This window comes from Globicephala melas, chromosome 11, assembly GCF_963455315.2.
Source record: "Globicephala melas chromosome 11, mGloMel1.2, whole genome shotgun sequence".
Taxonomy (NCBI): Eukaryota; Metazoa; Chordata; class Mammalia; order Artiodactyla; family Delphinidae; genus Globicephala; species Globicephala melas.
The window spans coordinates 14,484,286-14,500,735 of NC_083324.2; the positions used below are offsets into that span (position 1 = coordinate 14,484,286).

The 16,450-nt window shown below is 35.4% G+C and overlaps 1 protein-coding gene across 1 annotated transcript in view; it reads right to left on the minus strand.

Annotated features, from left to right (window-relative positions):
• Positions 1 to 651: 651 nt before the first annotated feature.
• The window catches only part of CNTN6 (contactin 6), a 237,857-nt gene continuing 222,058 nt past the window's right edge, over positions 652 to 16,450 (minus strand). The window contains 7 exon segments of the mRNA XM_060308373.1: positions 652 to 1,647; positions 1,649 to 1,716; positions 2,573 to 2,741; positions 3,495 to 3,607; positions 12,890 to 13,076; positions 14,661 to 14,776; positions 14,888 to 15,122. Of these exon segments, the coding sequence (XP_060164356.1) occupies positions 1,582 to 1,647; positions 1,649 to 1,716; positions 2,573 to 2,741; positions 3,495 to 3,607; positions 12,890 to 13,076; positions 14,661 to 14,776; positions 14,888 to 15,122 (954 nt within the window). The 3' untranslated portion in view covers positions 652 to 1,581.

Below are 16,450 nucleotides of genomic sequence, written 5' to 3' on the forward strand. Positions count from 1 at the left end.
TGCCAACACTGGTATATCTGATCAATACAAATATGTGTTGTTCGGGCAGCTGTTAATGTGAGTGTGCCAAACAGTATTTTCTGTTGTTTGTTTATTTTGCTCCATCAAAGTACAGTCAGATCTTAATGTGCAGGGATAATAAGGGTCCTTGATTTGTACTGCGTGCTTGACACACTCTTCAGCAAGGAGCAAGTTCTGAACTATGGAAAGTCATTGTCCATCTGCTGTTGACTACGTCGAGTATTTTAAACAGCTCTAAAATATTTTAAAAGTGAAAATGACAGAATCCAGTTTTGAGGATTGTGTGATTTGAGAGTTGGGAGGAGAGTTCAAATATTTTCAGCATAAATTAATTAAGAGGTTGTGCCATGTTAAGAAGGCAATACTAGTGTGACCATTCCTCACTCCCAGCTTCGCAGGACATCAAACATGATTGGCTGGGAGCTAGAGCAGGCTGACAGCAGGACAAACCCCTCAAGGCTGTTTGTGAAGGATAGATGATTACTTAGAAGGGCATGGGCTCCCTCATTAACCTTTCCTCTTCCCAGGCTGCTTTGTCCAGACTGTGCAATCCCAAGAAGTGAGACTGCTGACTTTATCAGGTACATCATAGAGAAGAGTCAACCCACAAAAATCTTTCTAAGCCTTGGATGGTATAGAATTATTTTTAATAGTTGCAGAGAAGATTGGCAAAAATATATATATATTTTTTGACCAAAATGTCAAAAACACTTTGTAAAGTAATTCCATTCCCAGATTTATTTATAATACAAAAATAAACACCACACACATTGCTAACACTTTGTAATAATTACCTGAGAATTGTTCATGCAACCTCTTCCTTGGGAGAATTCAGAATTGATTTTAAAATTAAACTTTGCTGTAAGAAATTGCTTACTGTATACAAGATTCATTAGATGTTTTTGCTGGTTCCTTTTTCCCTTCTTTTCTTTTTCTTTGCCAGAAATTTTATGCCCATGGAAATATAGGAATCTTTTTTTCTTTTTCTTTTCTTTTTCTTCTTTCTTTTTTTGCCATTTTTATTACCGAACTGATAGAAAAGTGAGTTGAGAAGAACATCAAGTACATGAATATATTACTGGGTACAAATATTTCTTGTCCCAATTTGATTCAGAGATAAAACACAGCATGCTTTACAATAGCTTACATTTTTAAAGAACCCCAAGGATAAACAAATGATTTTACTTTATTTCCAACTAGGGTGAAATTTTAATTTACTGAATTAAATTGCCTGGAGCATATAGTAAATGGACATCTTAGCTATGGAAACTACAGTTTCTTTCATATTGACCATCGTCATCAAGAGAGTTATTTATACTCTCCGTTTAAGTTACTTAAAAGCCACAGTAGTGACAACTCCATGCATTAATTTGGCACCTTCTGAATGTGTGTAATCATGTGTGGACTTTAAAATTCCAAAGTGTTTAAAATTGTTTTATTAATGTACCATAGATATTTACAAGATTTTCATAATATACATTTTTTCTTTCCTAACAAGTCAGTTTTAAGAATGTATCTTGTAACAAGGGCTGGAGAGCTTATTTACAGAATGATTTGCTATCAAAAAAAACTCAAAGATTTATTGTTTTCTTCATCATATAAGAGCCTGAATAGCAAAACAGTAAAAAATCATGATGACAATTGACAGGAAATGGATGCTAGGTTCTATGACTGAAACTCCTCTGGAACTCAAACCTGCAAAATATAAAAGTGAAACAAAATGTCTTGAGAAAAAGTAAAATTACTTGTTAGATTAATTCTTAATGAACTAAAATGCATACTGTTATTTCTCTTTTAATAGCACATTTTAGTACACTTGTTTCACTTATATTGGATTTAATTTTAGGAAGTGTATTTAACCCTCTGTCCTAGGATATCTGTTTTAAATATAAAAATAAGAAAGAAAAATGCCTAAAATTGGGCAAGTCTGACTACAGGGCAGAGTAGTATTGGCTAACGTGGCGGCTGATGACTTATACTCAGTCACAGCTTCAGGTAGATACGTGAGTGATTCTTCTGAAGAAGAAATAATAAATTATTATTACATGCTAAATATGACCGATTGGTGATGCCTGCTTAGGACATCATATTGAGAGGATTTGAAAGTACTGACCCAGCTCTGTATGAATGTTGTAATCGATTAGTGATGTCCGCCATGAAAATGGGAAGAGAGGTGTTATGTACATGTGCTTCATATTTGCTATCCTTGCTCTCAGAAGCCTCCAAGTAAGTAGCCATGGAAAAACTTTCTCGTTTTTGTGCCAGTAGAATGAAACATATACCAATGACACACAGTTGTGAGGGTTTGTTTTTTTTTAGATTCAAAATGAGGAAATATAAAACTGTTTGTGATTTATAAGCATGTGTAAATCTGAGGGATTAAAGAAAGTTGACTCATCACCTCTTGCTCACAATTGAAAAGTGAAACCGTAGACCTTTTATTTTTTCACCCAACATTTAAACAAGAATTGGAAAGATTCACAGAGCCCAGATTTCATGCTGGCATCTGTCTGGATTCAAAATCTACAACAGGAATGGTAATTCAACTTACTTGACATTTTTGGAATCCTAATTTCCTCACTGCTGCTTCCATCCCCACCATCACTAACTGTTCTTATTTCAATCAAGTAGTCCTCTTCAAATGGAACCAGAAGCTCAGCAGATGTGTTGTTTGTTTCCAAAATATGAGTTTTACTCTGTCTGTTTTGCCGGTACAGAATCTGAATAAAATGGTGAATCAAGTTAAATGATATCTAAGGTTCAGAAACTCTTATGGAACACTATAACACTGCGAGCATTATACATGCTGTAATCCTTGGATGGAAATATCTGGTCTGTGCCTTTTCTTTAAATTTAGTTGTTAAGAGAAAGATTTCCTTTTTGGCCAGTGCTTCTGAAATGAGAATAGATTTATCTCTATTAATTAAATAGCTTGAGGCCATTATCTTTGGAGCTTGCCGTGAAAAGTTACTGGTTAGTTTGGACCCATTTCAGTTGTCTGAATACTATATGCATTTGCCAGGAGAGGATGTTCATTACCACTGATGGAAATGGTTTGCTCTGGGTTTTTGACTATACTCTTGTTGGAGTCCTTTTATGTTGTTAAAAGATGATATCCTACTGTAGCCTAAGTTCTAGAAATTCTATTTGAATATACTTTTTGACCTCATACTCATCTCACAGTTACTATCTACGTACACCATCATTTTTTGATGGCAAGGGGAGTCACTTGAAAAAAGAATGTTGCATACTATAAAGTTTTATTTCTTAATGCTCCATGACACATTCTGACCTCACAATATAAAATTTTCCATGAAGAATTTAAAAGCAGCAATGCCAAGTATTTTCAGAACATTGGAAAAAAAAGATTCCTATATTTCCATGGGCATAAAATTTGTTTCTTATTTGGTTCTGACATTTCTGGTCCCTTAGTAAGTTAATTGATATGGTTAAAAGAAAAACAGAATACTCACCTTGTAGCCCAATACTTCAGACTCATTTTCCATGGTTTTTACATGCTCCCAGTTTAGGCATAATTTAGAGTTTGTCAGCTTCCAGGCGATGTTAGCTGGTGGTTGGCTTGGAGCTTTAAAAAGATAATCAAAGATCCAAATGAATTTAAATTAGCTCATGGTTACTATATGACCCATTGACATGAAAAGGGAAAATAAATCGTGGATAATTAGCATAGAAGGAGCTAAAATGTTTTCAGTGTCTTTTGAAATATCATATTAATTCTAATCAGAGTAAGCAAATTCATTCAAATTCCGGTCATTTGGAAATATCTCTGTGACAAACTTATGAATTAATAATGGCATGCTGGATGTCCAGTATTAATTTATTAATCACTGCTGTTGAATTTGTTTACTTTACTATATATGAATAGAGGGAGGGCTCCTTTATCTAGTGTTTAATTTGTCCGTCAATCAATAAGCATCTCAGACAAACTCAGGTGGCAAACTTCTTACATATATCAACACAAAGGTATTAATTCCTAGTAGTCCTTTACTTAATAATCATGTACTAGTTAGGACTTTCACTGTAAGTAATACAACCAACTCAAGGTGTTTTAAAACAAAATATTAGGAATATACTGTAAAGGATATAGGGGACTCTCTTAGAATTCCTGGCAGAATGCAGCAGAGCCTCAGAAGGGACAAAAAATGTCCAAAAGCCAAGAAGTTCCTCTCTGTACCTCTCACAGTAGTTTTTGCTGCATGCTCATCTTGCCATAGACCATCTCTTTGTTCTTCTCAGTGAGTGTGGCAGAAATCATGACTGCTCACCTACACCTGAGGTTTGAAATTTCCTCTGTTCAGAGATAGTCCAAGCTAGAATTTCCAAGTAAAAGCTGATGATTGGCTTAATTTGGCCATATTCTATCTTAGCCCAATCAATTGTGGCTAGACAGTGAGAAAGATACATGTCACTTAATATAGATAGAGCTGGTAGGAACCCTGAAGAGGAAAAATTACAAACTGGATGATCATCCCAAAAGGTGTCTACTCTAAATCCAAACTGTGCTTTTAGTTCCCTGAAATTAATGTTTTCTGGGAGAAACGTAGTGGGAAGTAAGGGAAGACATATTTAGAATCAGCCTTCTAAATGAATGGATCTTGTTCAACTGAAAAATTTTGCATGCCGGCAAACTAGAGTCCAGGTTGGAAATCTACATCTTTAAAAGCATGCAGCTAATGAGTGGCTGATCCCAGTCAGAATCCTGGTCTCTTGATTTTTAATCTAGTTTTTCTCCATGACAGCACACTGCTTCTCAAAGATTTGAGTCCACATGATTATTTTTGAGATTTAAGAAACTGGAGACATTAAAAATAATTCAGCTGGATAGCAGAGGCAAAGATAAAACTACCCAGCAAGATGTTTTTGGCATCTTATTTGAATTTGTGAGGTTGAATGAGCATAATATTTAACTCATTATAACACTGATGGAAATAGAAATTATTTCTTTTGGAGTTTTGACTCAATTGCTATTTAATGTCTTATGTGCTACTGGAAGAATCACAGGGTGTCCAACATTGCATTATGATACATCTACTTGCCTTCTCCAATCCCCTGGGATATCATTCACCCAGTCACTTACACCTCATTTGGGATGTAGTGGAGAGATAAATGTTTCCCCTATGCTCTCATGGGACTCAGTTCATATTTTATTATGAACTTATCACATTGAATTATAGCTTTTCATGCTCTGTGTTTATTTAAATTTACTGAGGACATATGCCTTGTTCAACTCTGTATTCCATCATCTAGCATGGTGCTTGGCATGTAGGAGGAGGCATATATTTCATATATGTTGAATAAATGACTGTGTAATAGATGGCTAAAGAAAAACTACTTGGGGTCCTGTGTGATTTTCTTGGGTCATATTAATTATGTACTGGGCTGTGGGAAGATCCATAGGTGACACAGTGTGGCCAGTCCATTCATTATGCTGTCCTATAATCAAGGCCAATTGACATGGCCAAACCTATAACAATCCACGTGAATTTATAAGACGAACATGCCAATTGGATCAACCATGTCCTAGTACATTTCTTGGCAATATAAACCCAATCATAATAAAAAGACTGAGAGTTTTGCGCTTGGTAAGAACTCAGTGAACGATTGTCAGTACGTTTATTTCTGAAGGACTGATGGCAATGATTATAGTTTTGTAACTGTTTTCCCTCAACTTATCCCAAAGTGCCTTTTCTAATCTTTTTCTCAGCTATAAAAGAGATAATATAAAAATTCTCACAAGATACCAGTTTTAATATCTAATATACTCCTGTGACTCATTTCTTTTACTTTGTTCTTTAAAACAAAGTGCTAACATTAACAACATCATACAATCAATACAGCAAAAATATAAATTCAGTCCTTTGATGTCACTGGCAGTGATGAATTCTGAAGGTTTCATCTATTGCTGTGCCCTTTCTGTTTGTTTGCATGTTTAGATAAAAAGTACTACTTTTAACACTATGAATCCATTGATGAAGTGCCAGAATGAGAGAGAGAAGAACTGACTTCTACTAACTATATGGTAGTGATTGTGTCTCTGATACTGGAACATTTGCATTTATTTCCGCATCTACCAAAACAGAAGTAAGGCTTTCCATGGACATAAAATGAGAAACATTCTGTCAAGAATGAACTCACGGTGTGAATGGCCAATTGTGTGGATTATTTGGAATGCGTTACCTCTCATGCTATCTGGGAGGTGTTGGGCTTTGAAGTCAGAGAGACCTGAATCTGTATCCAGTCTCTTCCAAGAGGCCTGGTTTTCCAATCTTTGGAATGAGACTAAAATATTTTAGTTATAAGAGTTTTAGCTCCCATGAAATAAAATAGGAAATATTCCTATCTTGGTTAGTGGTGCAAACTAAATAGCTCAGTAACTGTTAATTCTCTTCGTGGGAGTAGCAGTTCTTCACTGTGGCATTATGACATAATCAGTTTTTCCGTTGTGTTCAATGCAGTTTGCTACTAATAACAGAATTCTGAAGTTTGCAAAAGATTCACTTCTTAAATATAATTAGGGTATACTCAAGATTTTCCCTTAATAATTTTGCTCTTACTTGGGTTCTTTATGTGCTTTTTGAAAGGCAGATAAAGTGGTGAAGTCTCAGCTAATTATCTGGGAAGTTCTCATAGTCTATAGCTTTTCTTATTTTTGTCCATGAGTGTGACTCCAATGCCAATGCCTTGTGTCCAGTATTTTTTTTTTAAGTTTCTAAAATGTGCTTCAAAAGGCCATCATCTTATTATGAACACCTTTAACAGCCCTGGTTTCATGAATTTGATGCATTTGCTTAAACTGGATTGCAAATATCTATGATGAAATTGAAAATTGTATTACCTAAGAACTGTCATGTGGATAATGTAAAACAACATGCCATGGATGTTTGTACCTACTTGGTACAAGTACCAAGTACCTACTCAACAAACAAGCACTTTTCTAGTTTACTGAAAGAATTTTGCAGGCAATTTCCAAAGACTAAATAATTTTCTATTAATCAAATGACAGAGCAACATTAAACTAGCCCTCTGCAGCTCTAATGGCTTCCCTGTGATCAATTTTTCTGTAGATGGCATTTATATTCCACTGTAGTTCACACTGTGAATTCAATTCAAAAACAACTTCTTATGTTACACTTCTAAGTAACAGCATGGGGTTGACATTTGGGAAAGAGAGAAAGAACATAAGTGCAAGATGAAATAAAAGCTTAATGCTTCCTTTATGTCTAAATATGGATTGATTGCATTATTTACAGCAAGAAAAATCCAGTACAGAGTGCTAGTCAGTCGACATCAGGGGCCAAATTGAACCAAAATTTGCAAACACTTTCTGTTACTGGCTCTGAATACTTCTGTCTACATAAGCAGTGCTTTTTCCTCTTGTAGTTGATGTAAATATTTTTCTCCCTTTGGTTGTAAATCTAAATTCCATTTAAGCGAAGTCTGTGTGGATCACAATATACTTGTACTTGCAGTGCTCCTCAGTTTTCTTTTGGAAAGATATAATTTTTAGTAAGCTACAATACTTAATGTTAAACCACTGATATTTACTTTAAAAAAACCTGTAAGGCTATCAACATCACCAGCAACAATAATAACAAAGACTTCAGAAGCTTTGCATATGCTGTTCCTTCTGTTTGGAGGTCTCTTTGTCCACTAGCTCCTTTTTATCTTTTATGTCATATCAAAATATATAGCCTTCCCCATATAGGTGCTCCTTATGTATATCTCAGCCTCTTATTTTCTTCATATTACTTTTCATAATTTTTGATTATTTCATTTCATTTTTTTTCTTGTTTTAAGTTGCCTCCCCACTAAAATAGCAATAGCCCGAAGGCAGGTATTGTTCCTGTTTTAATCTCCATTAGGCACCTAACCCTGTGCATGGCTCATGGCAGGCACTGTTTTCTTGAGTGATTAACTAATTCATCATGTTTGAAAAAAAAAGCCTCTGTCTTCTGTTTAGCGTACCCAATCAGAATAGGCAGAGATTTTGGTAAATGTGAGCTCTGCTTTCTCAGAATTTACAATGGATGATCAAATATCAAATGGAAAATCTAGACAGTGACAGTATGAACGTGTGATGGATGCAGAATTTTTTGCTGTCACCACTATTCAGAGGTAATGTTGGTGTCATCTCAAGGACATGGAAAATCAAAGTTAGATCCAGGGATAGCACTTAGAATCAGAGCTATCTTCAATGTTTCATTAAAGCCATTTCTCATCTTTGCTTTGCCTGTCCTTCCATCACCCTTGAAGAAAATTTCTGCAACAAATTTATGAAAAGAAAGAAAGTAGAAAGTAGATGGGCTTTCCTACTTTAAGAAATGCAAAGAAAGTGAAATCACCTCTAAAGAAGAAATATAATAATATATGCTACTACACATTGAGCTCTCACTATATGGCTGCCTCTGGGTCACCTTGGTATATATTATATCCTTTAGTTCTCAGAGCAAACTCTAGAGGAAAGTACAGTCATCTCTGTTTTTCAGTTGAGAAAATGGGTTCTGAGTTATTAAGTAATTAGACTTACCACACAGTTCATGGCTGGGCTGGGATTCATACCCAAATTTATTTCACTCTGAAATTCTTTTCTAGCTATTTCCAATAATATTTCACAATGGTCCAAAGTTATAGAATCACCCAGTAAAATGCAAATATATTAAAGGGGAAATTTATAGATCAGTAGCAAAGATATTTGTCTGTTTATAAGCACGGTGGGACCACTACAAACTGGGAGAATGCGTGAAATTAGATAAGTGAATGTTAAACTTTAGAAGATCAGTAAGTCTGGTGCTGTGAGGGCTAGATGAGGAATGGGATGAAAAGAAATTTGGGGACAGACTGTGAAAGATCTTGTACACCTTTCTCTACTCTTTGTTCTCTGGAATAGAGGAGACAGTGAAATTTTGGAATTAGAAGAGAGTATGATTCCATTTTAGGGATAAAAATCTCAAGCCAGTTTGAGGTCTGGACTGAAGATTTGAGAGTCTGGAGGGAGAGAGACTATTTAGATGGTTAGAGATGAAGATTGCAAACTAGTACAATGTCCATGGGATCCAGAGATTCAGAAAGTCCATGTTCATAGTATGCCAGTCCAAAAGATGCCACAGCAGAACCTTTTTAAGCATCTGTTTTCTTGTATCTAGGAATTAAAATAACATACTCCTTGATGTGTTGTAATAATTGAGATAAGTATGTAGAATATTAACGCTGGGCTTGGGACATGAGTGCTCAGTATTTTGTAACTGTCATAGGCAGAATAAGGGCCTCCCAAACATGTCCAGATTCTAATCCCCAAAACCTGTGGATATGTTACTTGTTGCACATGTGATTATGTTAAGGATCTTGACGTGGATAAATAATCCTGGATTCTCCGGGTGGGTTCAATGTAATTACAAGGATGCTGATGAAGGAAAAAAGAAGGCAAGAGAGCCAGAGTCAGAGGATATGTGAAGATAGAAGAGGAAGTCAGAGTCAGAGGAAGACTTGAGGATACCATGAGGCTGGCATTGAAGATAGAGGCAGGGGCCACAAGCCAAGGAGAGAAGGCTCTCTAAAGGACAGAAAATGCACGGAAACAAGTGCTCTTCTAGAGTTTCCAAAAGGAACACAGCCCTTACCCATATCTTGTTTTCCAGCCAGTGGAACTCATTTCTGACTTTTGACCTCTAGAAGTGTATGAAAACAAATTTATATTGTTTTCAACCACTAAGTTGTGCTAATTTGAATAGCAACAATAGGAGACTAAAGTAGTTTCTATTCTATTTTCATAATGTTAGTGATAAAAAATGTTGAAAGAATAAAATTAGAGGTTTTATTGGTATCCAAATACGAGATAGAGTCTTGTAGAACCTTATTCTCAAGTCCTTGTTGGATATTTTTATAAAAATGCTGATGCACACAGGCTGGTGAAAGCCAAATTTAAGAAATATTGAAACAAGGTTTTCATGAAAGAGATTAGGATTTACAAGGGTTTTTGTGTGTTTGATTGAATCAAAAAAGAAGGCAGATGCTAAAGAAACACTAAACTTCACTTTATACTTTGACTCTCATGTCGCTCTTCTCTCAGCAGATATATTCTAGCACTGTATCTTGATAAAATTACTCCCTGTTAATTAAAGTGTTTTCAAAGGATATGTCTCCTACTTTTTGATAAGACTGATCTCACGTGAACACTCAGACAAACCACTAACAATGTTCTTGGCATTTAATCCAAATTTCAGTCAAGCCCATTTGTAGGACCAAGTGGGTCAACTGAGCAAACCTGTGTCTAAAACAAGTTTTGTGCCTAAACACATAGAGTAGGTTAGCACAAACTATCACATGGACAATTTAGGTTAATTTAATTTAGGTTGCATTTACAATCAAACAAATTCAAGTTAAAGGAAATAAATTATTTTTAAGGTTATATGTATATATGTATGTATGTATGTTTTTACAGGTGGCCCTCTGTATCTGCGTATCTCTGGGTTCCACATTGGCAGATTCGACCAAGTTAGGATTGAAAATATTTGAAAGAAATTCCAGAAAGTTCCAAAAAGCAAAACTTGAATTTGCTAACAACTATTTACATACTATTTACATTGTATTTGCAACTAGTTACATAACATTTATTGTTTTAGGTATAATAAGTAATCTAGAGATGATTTAAATTATACGGAGGATGTATGTAGGTTATATGCAAACCCTGTGCCATTTTACATAAGGGACTTGGGCATCTGTGGATGCTCCTGGAACCAATCCCCCTAGGCTACTGAAAAACAACTGTATATGTGTGTGTGTATATATAGATGTATATACATGGTCTCCTATGTATATCATGTATATATCTATAGCTCTATATCTTTTTGATAATTAAGTTTATTGTTCAGGTCTCAGCCCACCTTAAACTGGTTAATGGAATCGCATGTAATATGAGTCGGCTTGAGTGTTACGTCAACAACTACACTAAAATGTCTGTCAGTTTGTCACAGATCTGTCAGATCTGTGAGGTTTTTTTGATACTATCTTTATGCATTTCTAATCACCCTTGATTTTGCCTGAGATAGAAACTAAATTACACACAAGAGTTTCTGTGAGTTTGGCATCTCTCAATCAGCTAGAAGGAAATGTCTGGGCAAATTTAAAACCACTGATTGATTGGAGATTTCAATCAGATTTTCAGATTAACTGAAAGAGGCTAGACTCCAGAAGGACCATGGAAGCAAATCGTTCATACAGGTATATGGCAATGAGTTCATCAACTTGGTCAAAATGGAGTAAAACAGGAAGAGGAATAGAACCACATCTCTAGCTAGTCAGTTCTAGAAGATCACTCATAACGTCTTTATCAAACTAGGGGATTGAAGGGGAGCTGGTTTAAGAGTTGTTGATCCACACGTACTCTTCCCTTAAAATGGACTGGTACTAGAGAGTTTTTGTTCATCTGTTTGTTTCCTGCTTAGCAGTTCCACAGTACTTTGTATTTTCCAATGTGCTCCTATAATCAGAACCTCGTTTGTGCCTCATTGATAATTTGAGAAAATAGTGAGGGCAGAGAAAATTTCCATTTGATAGTTAAGAAAATTAAAGCAGAAAAATGGAATGTCTTATCCTGTGTCAGGTCATGAGTCACTGACGTACCCAGAATTAGAACACAAATCTCTGGCTACTGGCTGGTGATATGAACACAAGTGGATAATGCGGTCTGTAATCAAAGACCTATTAACTGAGATGATTCCCAAGTTCTTTTTGGACATGAAAAATATGTATATGGAAAAAAAAAACTTTGTATCACTTGATTTTCAAACTTTTTTAAACCACCTATTCTTTCCCAATACACAGGGAAAAACGAATGCAGTATTTAAAGGCAAGCTCTATTTTTTCCTGTCGGTTAGTAGCAGTGAATTCATGTCTTAGTCATTCTCAGAATTCAGCAACTATATTTGTTACTCTTTTTCATTGGGATTTAGAGACCAAAGAATGTGTTTTAAAAAGCCTGTTAACACAATTTATGTTCATCTACAATATACAAGAAATATGTAAATATTATGCAATTATAAAAAATCACAAATTGCAGCTCTTACTAAGTCACATCTGATCAGTTTGCTATTTACTACTTTGCTTCATATTATGGAATATTTATGCAATACCAGACTCACTCACAGGACAAATGCAGCAACAATCAACTCTTCATCCTTTATTTAGTAGGTCCTATCTGTGTAAAAGATATTTAGCTTATTGTTAAGGGAGATAAAAAGAAGCACAAGAGTTAATTCTTGGATTTCAGGGGCTACCAAGTAATTTGCAGTGATAAAATATCATAGAAGGAAAGATCTAGATATCTGACAGTGCAAGGATCACATCAAGGCTCAAATGGTAAACCAAACCAACAAAAACAAACAAAAAAAATCATTGACTAAGCACTTACTAAAGTATGTACTGGACACTTTCTATTAATTATCTCTTTTAATCTTGAACAAAACCCAGTGAGAAAATAGGTACTATTTTCCCTTCATTTTACAGATGAGGATCTTGAGACTGAAAGATTAAGTAACCACTTAACAGTCCAAGGATGGGAGGTCAGGTTATGAACTCAAGTTGGAAGAGGGCATTGGAGCCATTATATTCTCTGTCTTTCATTTATACTGAAAATATTTTCTCTTTTGCAATTCCAAAAAGATCAGAACAGTTCATTTTGATTTTGTTACTAGAAAGTTTCAACAGTTATCCAGATTTAAGGGACAAACCCACTTGACTAAATAAAGTGATCAGTAAAATGATGAGGTGGTAAGAATGAAATGGAAATTGAGCAAAGGAATGTTTCTAACTGTAGGTGAATCTTGGTCCCTGCAATGTGATATATACTTACGAGACTTCTTGGTGGTCCCATTGGCTGGGGGGCTTGAGGGCCCTGTCCCAGCAGTGTTGTAAGCTCTCACGGAAGCAAAGTAGACGGTGTTAGCTTTCAGCCCTGTGATGTTTTTGGTTGTGACATTTCCACTGACCCTAATTTTACCAATCACGGATTCTTTGGAGTCATCTGTCCAGTATAAGACCTGATCATTAAAAACAAAGAACAAAAAATTTTATTGTTCCCTAACAACTGTCAACCACAGTGGCATATGGGAAGAAGTCAGGCGCATAAATGAGAGAATATTTTCCAATTAAAATGGTTATACAATAATAACAAAATAATCAAAGTCCAAAATTTATAGGGAAAAATAAAAGAATACAAATTCACAATGGAAATTAGAGAACCTAGGTTTGTTTAGATTACCACAATAAAATATTTCATGAAATATCTAAAGGTTGACAGCTTTAACAAAGGGTATACAATAAGTCAGAAAAAAACAAGATTCATACTATCAATCAAAGACTTACATTATGTTTTACTATTGACATTTCCTGGAGAGTTTTTTAAATCATAGATGAATTAATAATTCAGCTTATCCTGAGGCCTTCCTGTGCATTAGCACTGTTTTAGGCATATTGAAAAAGACAAGAGAGATTAAAGCATAGTGTCTGCCTTTGAACCTCTTATAATCTAGTTAAGATATTAGAGTACATATGTAAAAAGAAAGCAGAGCATGCATCCCAAAAAAGTGATATGGAAATAAATGCTAAAAGAATTTGAAGAAACGTAGTATCAGGGAGTGATCAGAGAAGGGTTCAAAGAGCAGGGGAGACTAGAGATGAACTTTGAGAAATAAATAGGGTTCAGATAAGAGGTAAGGCATTCTAGGATTGGAGTGGCAGAGGCATCTATCTGTTACCGTATGAGTAGAACTTTCTGTTTGGACAAGAGGGTTCAGATAAAAAGAAAAAAATAAAAAGAACAGTACAAGGCAAAATCATAGTTTTATTCTAACTCCAAAATAAATTAAACCTTGTAACTCATTTTGTGAATCATTAGATTTACAAGTCAAAGGAACAATAAGTGATTAATAAGTCTCATCCCTTAACTTTGTGAGAATGAAGGCCCATAAATTCAAAGTGATTGGCCTCATTCTAGATAGACTATAAATGACAGATTAGGAGAATTTAGGCTTTTTCTTATCGCTTAACTGCCTTTTCCGAGATGACTAACTTTTTGCAAGTTATGCTCCAGTTCTTAGAGCAGGTTTCCCAGTGAGACTCTTCTATGGTTTAAGATCACTGAAGATTAAATGTTTACTTCTCCCCAAAAAACAAACATGACTGGGCTTCCTTGGTGGCGCAGTGGTTGAGAGTCCTCCTGCCGATGCAGGGGATAGGGGTTTGTGCCCCGGTCCGGGAGGATCCCACATGCCGCGGAGCGGCTGGGCCCATGAGCCATGGCCGCTGAGCCTGCGCGTCCGGAGCCTGTGCTCCGCAACGGGAGAGGCCACAACAGTGAGAGGCCCGCGTACCACAAAAAACAAAAAAACATGACTGCAGTTTGGATAATTAAATAAGATAATCACCTGATTACTCTTTAAATGCTACCATTTGTTACTTTGCTTGCTTAAGATCACCCGAAAGGTCCCCTCCATTAGTTCCTCTCTATAGCTTTAGACATATACTACCATATACTAAGAACTAGGTTAGTAGTACAGGACTGTTGAACAGAGCTATTGCTAGCTGGCATATTCATAGTAGAAACTGAAATTAATGTGGATTACCTCATAGCCCAGAACTCTTCCAGTGTTTCTGTTCCAGGCAATAGCATTCCATGAAACCTCCATTTCCGAAGCAGAAAAACTTTGAACAGAAGTTCCCCTTGGGGCCAATTGAGGTTCTACCATCCAGAGAAAGACACAACCATCTTCAGCAGAGTTGTTCATGAAAACAAATGCAAAATATACATACAGTCTCAAGGTGGAGCATTCCAGTGCTGACCACAACTTACCATCTTCTCCAGAGTAGACAATGGACGTGGTACTCAGAGCTCCTTCTCCTTTCTTATTATATACACCCACTTTGACTTCAAAGGGAGAGAGGGGGGTGATGCTTTCATTTCTATAAACAAACCTTGACGATTCTACAAATGGTACTCTTTCCTTGGTCCATGTTGTTGAGCCAACTGGCCGCAGCATAATGATGTATCCAAATTCCTCTCCATTCTGTAGTTCTTCTGGAATTGACTTGGGCAGAAGTGATCAATCACTGAGTATTTAGAAAAATGTATTGTACCGCTATTGTTATGTTTATTGATTGTTTGGCATATCTTTTGTAGAGATAGCATGGATATTTACCCTGTTTAATGAAGTATTGAAAAAAAAATACTTCTATTTGGAATGCCAATTAGAAAAATGATCCCAACTTAAGATACTCAGATAAATAAATGAGAAATTTAAATGGAAATGTAAAACAGGTTTTACATGTTTATATATCCTTCCTGATTATTCCTAAATTGTAATAATAAAATGGTTTATAAGATTGTAAGATTTTATAAGCTAAAACATAATTTTGATATAAAATTTTAAACTCAGCACAAAATTAACTTGTTAACTATTTCAAGGCTAGCCATGTTTTCCTTTCACATTTTCAACAAATTTTTATAAAATACAGGTGATATAATCAATGTGTAATAATATTTGCTTTAAAACATATAGACTATTACTCAAACACAAACATATAAGGGACCGTCTAATATATATATATTTTTGAAACATACATCTTCATTAGTCGTAGTATCAGTGTGAACTTTTCTTAATATTAAAAAACAAACAACAAAAAGTTTGCTAAGTCCCAGAGACAAAATTCTTTGAGTCATTTAAAACTTAAATTTATTAAAATTACAAAACAAAAATAGATACAAGTTCCCCATTAGAAATAATTATAACATTATAATCACATAAAGAAGTGAAAATGAATTAGTCCTTGAATTTAGACAAATATTCCAGCTGTTTATAAGAAAGTTATGTTAAAAATGATAGAAGTTATTTAGTTTTTGTAAAGGAAGATGCTTTTTATTTCTGAACATTTTCATGTAGACTAATAAAGGCATACCTGATAGGGCATAATGCTTGAGTCTCTCATGCACACAGCTTTATTCCTGAGGTTTTCCTTACCAAAGGTATCCATTTATTGTATCACATTATCCTGTGACTTAGACCACACATCTGGTTATCCAGCAGTGGGCACCAGAACAAAAGGCACCCTCTTGGTCAGAATCTTTGAGGTGTTCTGGTACAGAATCTCTGAATTCTTTTTTTTTTTTACACATATATACATTTCATTCTTTTTAAAATAATCTTTTCCATTGTGGTTTATGCCAGGAGATTGGATACAGTTCCCCATACACTAGGACCTTGTTGTTTATCCATTTTAAATGTAATAGTTTGCATCTGCCAACCCCAAATTCCCAATCCATCCTCCTCCCTACCCACTTCCCCCAGACAACCACAAGCCTGATCTCTGTGTGTCTGTTTCTGTTTTGTAGATAGGTTCATTTGTGCCATATTTTAGA